The sequence below is a fragment of the Enhydra lutris genome, unplaced genomic scaffold, assembly GCF_002288905.1.
Source record: "Enhydra lutris kenyoni isolate GAN:26980312 unplaced genomic scaffold, ASM228890v2 scaffoldscaffold68, whole genome shotgun sequence".
NCBI classification, from domain to species: Eukaryota; Metazoa; Chordata; class Mammalia; order Carnivora; family Mustelidae; genus Enhydra; species Enhydra lutris.
This window is the reverse complement of record NW_019154152.1, coordinates 12817233-12829695: the sequence shown is the minus strand read 5'-3', so window position 1 is coordinate 12829695 and position 12463 is coordinate 12817233. Positions and strand designations below refer to the sequence as shown.

The 12463-nt window shown below is 41.0% G+C and overlaps 1 protein-coding gene and 1 pseudogene across 2 annotated transcripts in view; one reads left to right on the top strand and one right to left on the bottom strand.

Moving 5' to 3' along the window:
- Positions 1-3586: 3586 nt before the first annotated feature.
- Positions 3587-12463, bottom strand: part of LOC111159539 (proteasomal ATPase associated factor 1) — a 41759-nt gene continuing 32882 nt past the window's right edge. For both annotated transcript variants that reach the window (XM_022522067.1, XM_022522068.1), the window contains 3 exons: positions 10504-10586; positions 7372-7454; positions 3587-4004 (listed from right to left, as the gene is read on the bottom strand). In XM_022522067.1, the coding sequence (XP_022377775.1) occupies positions 3927-4004; positions 7372-7454; positions 10504-10586 (244 nt within the window). In that variant the 3' untranslated portion in view covers positions 3587-3926. The remainder of the gene's footprint in view (positions 4005-7371; positions 7455-10503; positions 10587-12463) is intronic.
- On the top strand, positions 4146-5777 carry LOC111159258 (annotated as a pseudogene).

The window sequence follows — 12463 nt, the reverse complement described above, 5'->3', positions numbered from 1 at the left end:
AAAAAAAAACTAAATCCAGAGGGTTGGGAGAAGGCCTTGTTCAGCCTGGGACTGGCTGAGGTGAACATGGGAACAAAGAGACTCTATCTCAGGGACACCATGTGTGCAGGGGCTGGGGTGAAAGGGGAGATGGCCTGTGTGGCTGCCACACTCTTTACTCACAGAGGTATTGAGCAAGTGAAACATTGAGAATTATGACAGCCGAGTTTCTCACTATTGGGAGGAAGGAAGTTTATATGCAGAAGACTAGAATAATCCCAGTGGAGTTGGACTGGAATTAGGGGACTTCAGTGTGAATTTATGATTTTTTAATATATATACAGAATGAGGGATATTGAGATGGAGACTCCACATCAGAGTACTATCCACTGATATGGCCTAGAAGCAATAATACCCTAGTAGTAAAGAGTATATATATAGTGCCCAAATCTTGATTTCCAAATGCCATTCTCCACTAAAAGGAACAAGAGCTATCTAGACAAATAGTTAATTCCAGTACTGTGATGGGAAATTATAAGATGAAACTTGAATAGCTTGTGGTATCAGAAAATATGGAAGCACTAAAAGAATACTATTAACACATCAAAAGGACGTAACATCAGGACACCTGGACCACTCAGTCAGTTAAGCATCTGCCTTTGGCTCAAGTGATAATCCCAGAGTCCTAGGATCGAGTCCCACCTCGGGCTCCTGCTCATCGTGGAGCCTGCTTCTCCCTCTACCTGCCACTCCCCCTGTTCCTTCTGACAGATGAATAAATAAAATGTTTTCTTTAAAAAAAAAAAAAAAAGGACATAGGATCCATCTTGAAGGGGCTACCACTGGGTCCAACTGAGAAAAATTAACCACCCAAATAAATAGTAGCAATAATGGATTATAATCCATAAAATAAAATACAAATCCATGTGTAGTCCATACTAATAAACCTATGGTGAATGAGTGAGTGAATCAGTAATTAAATAAATGGCAGAGACGGAAAAGTCTCACAGTAGAAAGCCAATTATAAATGTAAAAAGAATGATGGAATGATAAAATCACTAATTGGCAGTTAGAATAGGAGTAACTGATTCAGACAGAAGTCATCAACAAAGGCTGCCACTAGATGATGCAAGTTTGATGAGGAGCAGTATATTCATATAGTCTCAAAGTAGCTCTCCACAAACTACTAAGTTTGCCATGGAGAAACCTGGTAGGCATCATTTTAACCAACTTAACCTCACCTGATTATGATAAAAGGTGGACAAGGGTTGGCAAGGACATGGAGAAATAAGAACCCTTATACACTGCCACTGAGAATGTAAAATGGTGTAGCCACTTGGAAAACCGGCGGAAGTCCCTAAATGTTAAACAGATACCACACCCTTACAACTTTCTCAAGTGTGAAATGATTTCAAGGTGAAAAGTAAATTAGGGGCTCCTGGGTGACTTAGTCGGTTAAGCGTCTGCCTTGGGCCCTGGTCATGATCCCAGAATCCTGGGATCGAGCCCCAAATCGGACTACCTGCTCAGAAGGGAGTCTGCTTCTCTCTCCCTCTGCCCCTTGCCCTACTCATGCTCTCTCTCGCTCACACTCTCTCTCAAATAAATAAAATCTAAAAAAAAAAAGTAAATAATAAAAATATAAAATTTATCCACAAAGAGACATGTTCAAGAATAAGAAACCTTTACTCTGCAAGGCTACTGTGAGGACTGTGCCTGGCACCAATTACATGCACGCTAGTGGATGCCACTGCCAACTTTCCATTCAGAGAAATAGATGCACTTCTCACAAGAAGTCACAAGGGGGCGTCTGAAAGCCAAGAAACAAAGTCTAGCTTACCTGAGCCTGTGCTGCTGCAGATGGAGGTTGTCCACCCTTCCTTACCCAGAATGCACTCCTCAACCCAAAAGGGAAAAAAAGGCTGTCTGCTAACACTGGGGAGATTCCATTCACAGTAGACAAGGCTTTGAGTCACCTAAGAGCTAGCCTCCCTCCTCCTGTTTGGATCTAGATTTCAGGGCATTCTGTCAAGGGTCACTACACCCATTACAACCAGACTATCACAGCTCTGACGGCTGTGAAGAGCAAGACCTGGAAGAGGAACTCACAGACATTCCTGCTTGTGTGAACTCACCCAATCCTCCTTCATCCTGTCTTCTTCATCTGACTTCTAAGAGGTTCTCTCCAGATCTCCTTGGATCCAATGTTTCTGAGCTCTGGAATATGTCCCTTTGGGTCTACCTGACCTTATCACAAATCACTCCTTAAATGGAACTGGTCAAGTCCCAGAGGTCTTGAGACCATGTAGCGTAGCAGAAGACACAGTCTTGGAGACAAACTAAGCAAGGCCCAAATCAAGGGTTTGGTACTTAATTTCTTGAGCCTCAGTTTCCTTATCTATAAAACAAAATAATGCCATTTCCTTTTTTAAGAATGTCATTGGGATTAAATATATAAATACAGTCCCTAGTATAGCATAGATGACCAGTAATATTCAATGACTATTTTATTTTCACAATTTAGGCATATACAACAGGTAGAAAAAAATGGATTTAAAGTTAAGATAAACTGTGTTAAAATTTCTGTTCCCTATGACCCTTGGCCAATCAATTCATCTGAGTCTCACTACCTGCATGTCATAGTGAAGTTATAAATATTACATGCAAATATACCTTTAAGAATGCTGTGAACCATACTGTTACCCCAGCCAGATATTGGCTTCTTCCCTTAAATAAATCCAGATCTTAGCCTACATTGCTCAGCTCAAGTGTTGTGTTGTCCAAGAAACCTTTTCTCTAGTAATCTCTAAAATGTAAAACTCCGGAAAGTGTTAAAAAGAATGATGGAGGTCTAAATGTACTGGAAGAACTCAGAGATTCTAAATGAAAATAAAACACGGAATTCATGCATTATGACTCCATTTTTATATTTAGGGGGAAAAAAGGTGACCATGTTAAACACTTGCTTAAAACTCTTCTGTGGATTTCTTGCCAACCAAATGAAATTCAAGCTCCTTACCTGGGACTCAAGCCCCTTCACTGCTTGGGCCCGGCCCACCTCTCTAGCCTCATCCTCTATAGACCAGCCTCACCATCCCATGAGCGCTGGGTTCCAGCTATGACGAAAGTGCCCTTTATTATTTCTTCCTCTAGGTCTCAAGCTTTAGCATGCATCAGAATCACCTGGCCGCTCTACCCACAGAATTTCTGATTTAGGGCCGAGGTGGGGCCTAGGAATTTCTATTTCTATCAAGTTCCCAGGTGATACTGATTCGGCAGTTAAGGGACCACACTCGGACAGCCACTGCCCTTACAATGACAGGATTCAACTTTATTACCTGTACATGGACTGATCAACCCTATCAGTTTGCCTAGGACTGAAAGTCCCACGTAGCAGAAAACCCCTCAGTCCAAGGAAAACTGAGACAGTTGGCTTCCCTACCTGTATAGGAATCATTCACAGGCTCTTGCTTAAAGGACAGTTACTGCTAACAAGCAGTCTTTCTCTACAGGTAGGCCAACAGGAAGTGCCCGAGAAAGGAGTTCCATCAACTCGAATGGCTTTTTGCTGGAGTAAGAATATTTAACAAAGTTTTTCAAATTCAGACTCTTCCAAACACATTCTCTTTATTTCCTTCAGAGCACAGGCTTTAGTCCTCTGGTCCTTGTAAACATTTAACACAATGGTATGAGATCAAAGTGTAAGCATCCATGTCCTTGCCCTGTGCTGTTGGGGTGAGTGTATATAGGGAGTACGTGTGAGCTTCTCACTCAGTTCACAGTAGGTCTTGTCACGGAATGATACTTCCACATGGGGCAATGCAGCTGATTTTCTGTGACACCCAAAGGGTGCCCCAAACAATAAGGGGCCATGGTCCTTGAGAAGGACTAATGTCTTTGTTGATTAGAGCCAATATTTTTCATTAACTTCATCCTTTTCCAAGGAGTCAGAGGTCAGAGAGCTGATAGCGTCGCACAAGACCATCTCGACAGCATGTGTAGATCTGCTTCTCCCATGTGGCTACCTGGAACATAAAAGTTCAGAGCTCAAAGGAAGCCTGGGAGTCTTCCATTTCAAGAAGATAGAAGCTCGTCATTGATCTCCATTAGTACAAGTGAGTCTAAGAAGCTCTATTGACTCCAAAGACAAAAGAAGAATTAGATCCATGACCAGTATTTTAAAATAGCCGGTTAGGATCCAGGTCCCTTAGGACTACAGAACAGAGAAACTAATCAGCCAAGTAGAGAGCAAACCCCTTAGTGTGGTGCATAGTTGAGGGCAGAGGGTCTGGATCTGGGAAAGGAGACGACCCATAGACTGGCCGGTGTATCCCTGAACCTTATAAAATTATATTCAAAGAAGTTCTCAATATGTGCCTGCCTGAGGGGATTTCATCGACTTCTCAAAGAAATCTGAGGCAGCAGCTACGTGGAGGAGCGAGGCACATGCTGGGGCTGCGCCACAGCACCATGGGCTGAGATGAAGGCCACTCTAGGCTCCGCCCCACTACTGCCACCTTGCTTGGAGAGCACATGGTGTCTGTAGGGCCGCCAGCACCACGGATGAACAGCATCACCTCCTCCAAGACTTCTGGAATTTCTCAACCTCATCTTCAGGGTTGGGGGCAGCTCGCATTCTGGCCTTTTAGGCTATGTGGGAGCCCCTGTCTTCATCACTTATGATGACAACGACCACTTCTTTGAAGATGTGCATCCTCCTGTCCCTGCTATAATTATCATCGCTATGGAGCCCCACTTTTCATTTTCGGGCTGACTGGCTACTGTGCCCCAATCTGGGAGAGCTGCTGTAGATGTGCCACATTTGTCATCATTCTACTCTTGGTTTTTGTCACAGAAGCTGTTGTAGTGGTTCTGGGATACATTTACAGAGCGAAGGTGGAAAAATGAGGTTGATCAGAGCATCCAGGAAGTAAGACCTACAGAGGAACCAGCCCTACAATGGAACCAGCTAGTCAGAATGGGAATAATAGGGATTGGTTCAAAGAAACCAAAAACCAGTGTCCCTTTCAGCTGCAGCAGAGAGACAGCCAGCACCCCGTAATGGTAGGTGGCCCATTCCTCTGACCTCCATGCTGAGGGGTGTTGATGTCCTAGGGGTGAAGGAGCTACAAACAGTCATGTGCATGTGACCTGGGAGGGCGGGCCCATGCAGCTCTTCAGCGGCTAGACGTGCTGTGTGCATGCATTATACTATGCAGGAGTAGAGATCCTGTTTATGAGCTCCTCACCACTGGCGGAACCTATGCATATGAGAAAATGCACATCTGAGCTTTTTAGTCTTGTTCTGCTTTGGAAGGTTAGTCAGGCAGGTTTACTTTTAGTAGTTCAGCCACATTTAGTTAAACCACACATTACACAGGTGTTGGACAGAGCAGCTTGGCTCTTCATGTGCCCACCTATGATTTTCTTTTCCCTTGTTCTATCTGACTCTCCATGTCCCTAAGTTTTTAGGCACGACAGTGAATGTTATCATTCCAGAGCCATTTGTGAGTTGCAAGTGTGGAAGAATGAGAGGAGGACCTGGGCCTGCTTCTGTTTCCTCCATGCAGCAATAGAACTGCCACCAAAGTATCGCTGGGTCTTTTCAGTCTTTACAGCGGAGAACTCTTGGTCAAGGGATTTTGGGGAGAGAAGGGGGAAGCCAGCTAAGGTTAAAGTTAATACCAGATGGTGCCCCTCATCAGTGTCCTTTTAAAAAACATACACTGCAGTTCAATAACATAGCATTGTACAAAAATGACCAAAATAGTTCATCTTCAAAATCAGACTGATTCTTGAAACTAGAGGTTCTTAATCAACCTTTATAGGAGCATAATATATGCATTTTTAAAAAGATTCTATTTATTTGAGAGAGAAAGAGAGAGTGAGAGAGAATATGAGAGAGGAGAAGGTCAGAAGGAGAAGCAGACTCCCTGCGGAGCTGGGAGCCCAGTGCGGGACTCGATCTCGGGTCTCCAGGATCACGACCTGAGCCAAAGGCAGTGGCTTAACCAACTGAGCCACCCAGGCGCCCCATGCGCAAGTTTTTAAAAACAATTTGTGTGTATGTGTGTATGTTACTGTATGACTGAGCCCACTCATCATAAATCTAAACTCATTAGGATTAATGTACCCATGCAGGCTAGCAAAACAGTATGAAGATGAGATCTCAATTGAAAGAAAAGAAGAGGGGCGCCTGGGTGGCTCAGTGGGTTAAGCCTCTGCCTTCGGCTCGGGTCATGATCCCAGGGTCCTGGGATCGAGCCCCGCATCGGGCTCTCTGCTCTGCGGGAAGCCTGCCTCCACCTCTCTCTCTGCCTGCCTCTCTGCCTACTTGTGATCTCTGTCTGTCAAATAAATAAACAAAATCTTTGAAAAAAAAAAAAAAAAGAAAGAAAAGAAGAGAAAAAGCCTGAGACTCAAAAGTTAAGAACCATTAATTTAGTGGAAGAAGCATGAATTCTGGAGGTAGCTTAATCTCAGGTATGCTAATGTGTACCTACATGACCTAAGGCAACTTTCTCAATCACTCTGGACTCCAGCTTCCTCACTTATACAATGAAAATGGTATGTTGATTCACAATATAGAACAGTATGCAGGAATTTTAAAAATGAAGTGGATCTATTTGCATTTATCTGAAAAGAGCTCTAAGATGTTAAAAAAGTCACAGAACAATACAATACGTATAGAATGTTTTCAGTTATGTACAAACTAAAGATAAAACTATATTATCTACATAATTACATAAACACAAAGATGTAAGTGAAAATTTTCCAAAAACAGTCTTGAAAGATATATGCCCAAGTGTTAATGCTAGTTACTCCTGGAAAGAAGAGCAGAACTAAAAAGGTCTTAAAGGGGACTTGAAAGTTGTGTAATTTTGTATTGTTTGAATTTTTATAGGTATGTATTAGCTGTATAACTTTAAAAAAGTATAAAAACAATAGAAATAATAATACTTATACCTCAAGAATAATAACAACGAAATAAGATACATGTAAAACATCCAGCACAATGTCTAGTCAATAAATATTATTTCTCCTTTTGTTTTTCTCTTTCTAATCAAATGAGATAAACAGTCTTGAACTTTAAATAATAATAATAATGACAGCTAAATATTTATAGAAGATTTAAAATTTACAACTATTTTTCATATACATTATCTCATTACTCTCATTTTATAGAACTGACAGACTGAGGTGGTGAAATGATTTTTCAAGTTTCTAGAGCTAAAAAGTGGTGAAATCACTTCTGACTCAAAATTCTCACTGACTTTTATCTCATCCGTAAGTATTTTATCATTCAAAATGCCCACAAAGTAGCTGGATTCAGTCCCCTCAAAAGCCTTAGATCTCAGGTGGGAATCACCCAGGTGCCTCTCGGGCCTGTACCTTGAACACAGGGTCACAGTCAGCTCCAGTGAGCTCAATGAGATAGTCTAGGTCTTGCTGGACAATGAAACAGCTTCCATCACCTAAAAGGCAGAAAGAAAAATTTAGAGAACTAAAGAAAAGCTGCACGCAAAGGAGCTTTTAAAAAAAAATCAGTATTGTAGTTTATTTCAGTACATCACGAGCCTAAAGAAGTTTATCCCAAGACCCAGAATGGCAAACAGGCCTCATTACATGGGTCAAATATGAGGACCTACAGTGGCTGCCTAGAATGCTGGGTTAGAGGATCTGAAGGACAAATACAAGCTCAGTGGGAAGAAGGGCTGTCTTTGATGAGCAATACCTGCCAAGGGCACAGAGCAAGTCACTTCAGGCTTACAGAGGACTGCAAACTTACCCTGGCCAATGATTTTTAACAGGGACTTATCCATATACATGTTTTAATATGCTCCCAAATTATTCTTCTATCTATAAACTTGACTGGATACATGAGGCAAAGGAGCAAAGTTGTTATACCAAGAAAATAAAAGTATATTTATTTTTAAACTTAATTTTCTTAAAAGACCATGGACAAATGAGACTTGGGATGATCTGTAAACTGCTGAAATAAAGTAATTTTTTTATTATTGTTTTACTTAATATAAAAATAGTACATGTTAATTGAGGAAAACTTTAAAAACAAGAAACAGAAATAAAAAAAAAACCAAAACACTCCATCTACCCCTAAAAGATCACTACTGTTAATGTTTTTAATGTATTTTTCCAAACCTTTTTGTGCAAAATTTTTAAAAAGATTTTATTTATTTATTTGACAGACAGAGATCACAAGCAGGCAGAGAGGCAGGCAGAGGGAGAGGAAGGGAAGCAGGCTCCCTGCTGAGCAGAGCCCAATGTGGGGCTTGATCCCAGGATCCTGGGATCATGACCTGAGCTGAAGGAAGAGGCTTTAACCCACTGAGCCACCGAGGCACCCCCTTTTTGTGCAAATTTTATTTTACATGGTTGAAAGCATACTACATAAAAGAATATTTTTTTTTAAGATTTTATTTATTTATTTGACAGACAGAGATCACAAGTAGGCGGAGAGGCAGGCAGAGAGAGAGAGAGAGAGAGAGGAAGAAGCAGGCTCCCTGCTGAGCAGAGAGCCCAATGTGGGGCTCGATCCCAGAACCCTGGGATCATGACCTGAGCTGAAGGCAGAGGCTTTAACCCACTGAGCCACCCAGGCGCCCCTAAAAGAATATCTTTATGCATAAAGTTTTTCTGTATCAACATTGTGACTTTGTAAAGAATCCAGGAAAAAAAAATTTTTTTTTTAAGATTTTATTTATTTATTTGACAGACAGAGATCACAATTAGGCAGAGAGGCAGGCAGAGAGAGGAAGGAAAGCAGGCTCCCCACTGAGCAGAGAGCCCGATGCGGGGCTCGATCCCAGGACCCTGAGATCATGACCCAAGCGAAGGCAGAGGCTTTAACCCACTGAGCCACCCAGGCGCCCCCCAGGAAAAAATTTTAATTAACCTTTTCAAGCTTTTTAAAAATTGAAAAACTGCTGTTGAAACAAATGTTAATTAATTTTAATTTATCCGTTAATCAACCTATACCCCAACCAGCAGCATACAGAAAGACCTTATCCTTTTTGGTATTATTAAAAATAATCTTTTTTAATTTAAATTTTATTTTATTTTATTTTATTTATTTATTTTAAAAGATTTTATTTATTTATTTGACAGACAGAGATCACAAGTAGGCAGAGAGGCAGGCAGAGAGAGAGGGGGAAGCAGGCTCCCTGCTGAGCAGAGAGCTCGATGTGGGGCTCGATCCCAGGACCCTGGGATCATGACCTAAGCCAAAGGCAGAGGCTTTAATCCACTGAGCCACCCAGGCGCCCCTAAATTTTATTTTATTAAGTAATCTCTACACCCAACATGGGACTCAAACTGACAACCCAATATCAAGAGTTGCATGCTCCACCAACTGAGCCAGCCAGGCATCCCAAAAATCATCTTTTCAATAAAAGAATTATTATTTTTTAGAAATACTTATATAAGTATTGATAGGTGAAATAATAAAATGTCTGTGATATGTTTCAAAATATCACAATGGTTGGGGATTATAAGGGAAAGTGTAAAACAAGATGAAACAGGATTAGCTATAAACTGGTAAAGGTTGAAGCTAGATAATGGGAATATCAGGTTTATTATGCTATTCTCTCTAACTTTGTATCTCTTTGACAATTTCCATAAAAAAAAGTTTCTAAATTGTTTAATCTGGTAATTTCAATCTCCTCTCTAGTAAAAGAGTTCCAAAGGACCTCTAAGATCATCTATATCCAACTTCTAAACTGGTACTGAATTCTATTCAAAACACCTTGCAGACTGGCCAGTCAGCCTATGCTTCTCCATCCCAAGCATTGCAGTGCTCTCTACAATGCCAGCTTCTCTCTTAACGAGACAGAACATTTTCTTACACTCAACTGAAATGTGGCTCCTGGTAACTTTCTTTCATTGGTCTTAGTTTCATCCTCTGAAAACAGTTATATTACTATGAATAAGGCATAATCACTACTTTCAAGGAGCCTGAACTGGAGGGAGATATAGACAATCACAGTGTAGGGTGATAAACACTGTATGATAAATACATATGCCAAAGAATTGTGGAGAACCATACCCCTAGCCCCACCATAGATCATGCATTTAAACTTAAATTTATTTGTTTTTAGAGAGAGAATGCATGAATGGGAGAGTAGGGGTGGAGTGCAGGGACAGGGGCAGAGGGAGAGATAATCTTTTTTTTTAAGGGTGGGTAGGGGAGGGACAGAGGGAAAGAGAATCTCAAGCAGGCTTCACACCCAGCATGGAGTCCATCGCTGGGCTCATTCTCACATCCCCAAGATCATGACCTGAGCAGAAATCAAGTCACTCAACCAGGCCACATAGGCACCCCAAGAGATAGAATCTTAAGTAGGCTCCACACAGCATGGAGCCTGATGCAGGGCTCAATCTCACCCTGAGATCATGACCTAAGCGTTAAAAGTCAGATGCTTAACAGACTAAGCTACCAGATACCCCTAACCTTACATTTAAATGAACTACAGGAAGCCATCTCTCTCAAGGGGTCCCTGGACCCACCTTGGCTGGCAATGAATCCATCTCTGAAACTCAGCAGGGACAGAACTGGTGCTCCAGATCTGTGAATGACTTGTACCGGAGCCCTGGAATTCAAAGAAAAAGGAGCAACTGTACTTTTTTCTTTAAAAGCAACAATTGACTATATTCAGCATATAGGACTAACCACACAAAAGCAAACAGGACAAACGTGGACAGAGATTAAACATTCATACAGTTTCTTTCCTGGCAAGATCCTTAAATGGTAGATTCAGGTAATCCACTCAAACCCACCTTGGAGTGATCTAAACATGTCTCTAACTAAACAGGTCACTGAGCTGAATGAACTAAGTTACCACCACCAACACCAGTTTTTAGGGGAGACCTGACAAGAGTTTAAGATAACAATGTTAACATATGTTAATTATTTTGCTTACACACAAAATTAAGACAGTTGAGAGTAAAAAAAAAAAAAGATACTTGTCAGATATTACAAATGTCAGGACTCTATGAAATGAAAGAGAAAGGTGAATGAGAATAAATTTAATATATATGTAAAGCTGATTTTCTTTCTTTCTTTTTTAATCTTAAGTAGGCTCCACGCTCAAAGTGGGGCTCAAATTTATGACCCTGAGATCAAGTCGCACACTCTATCAACTGAGCCAGCTAGGTCCCCCTGTAAGGCTGATTTTCTTCTTCTTCTTCTTTTTTAAAAATATTTTATTTATTTGAGAGAGAGAGAGCACAAGCAGGGGGAGCAGAAGAGGGAGAAGCAGACTCCCCGCTGAGTCTGAGTCTGAACCTGTCTTGGGGCTCAATTCTAGGACCCTGGGATTATGACCTGAGCCAAAGGCAGACGCTTAACCAACTGAGCCACCCAGGCACCCTGGCTGATTTTCTAATAGTGACCAGACATTCCCTGAAACTCCATAGAGTAAAAAACAAGAACAAAAGTAAAGCAATTGAAATTTTGGAAGAAAAGGTGTAAGCTAGTCACCTTTCACTAGAATTTCTTTACTGATCTTAGAGTAAAGCCCAAACTCCTTTGGATGGTACATGTGTTCTTTCTAACAAACTCTTACTTTCCTGTCTGACATCACTTCTAACTGCTACCCTGTCTGCAGGGTATATATTTGTCATATTAAACTACTCAGAGATCCCTGAAAGTGCCATACTTCCACATGTCTTCATGCTTCTCTATGTGCTATTCTACCTAGGGCAGATCCCTCTCTTCATTTGGTAACTTCCTACTGGACAAGATCCAATTAAAGCTTCATTTCCTTGGAGAAGAATTCCCACCTTCTCCTTTCTCCTTCTCAGCGCTTTCTCAATTTCCTATGTAGAGCCCTGTCAGCCCACTGACCACACTGTATCACCAATGTCTTTTAGTTGCCTGTCTTTACTGTTAGAATCCAAGTGCCTCAAGGGCAGAATCTGTATCTTTTACTTCTGGTTTTCAGTGCCCTGCACAATATCTGGTGACCACAAAAGCCATTCAGTAAATGTCAGCTGAACAAAAGAAAGGAAATGGAAGGAAGAAGGGACAGAATTGGAGAAATAGTTAAATCCTGGGATGAAGAGGTTGTGTGGTTCTCTCTGGGTATCTTTAAGACCAGAATAAAGCCCATTTCAGATAGGTTATGATCAAAGCCAAAGAAACACAGCTGGCTTACTTGAACTAAAAATGATCACTCTTAAGCCAATCCAGATTTAATACCACTGAGAAAATTACTGAGCTCCTTAAAATTAAAAGTTCTATACAATCATTTTAAGTGAAATGTTAGTTCGTTAAAGCTCAGATTCCAAAGCCATCACTACAATAGGACAATCATGACAGCATGAATCAAATTACCTTTAATATGATTCTAGGAATAATAAGAACAACCAGACCACTCACACTGGAAAACCTTTATAAATGGAAAAATATACCCTTGATTCAACAGTCATCTACATGTTATGCTAAATCATTGTTAAAGCTAATAAA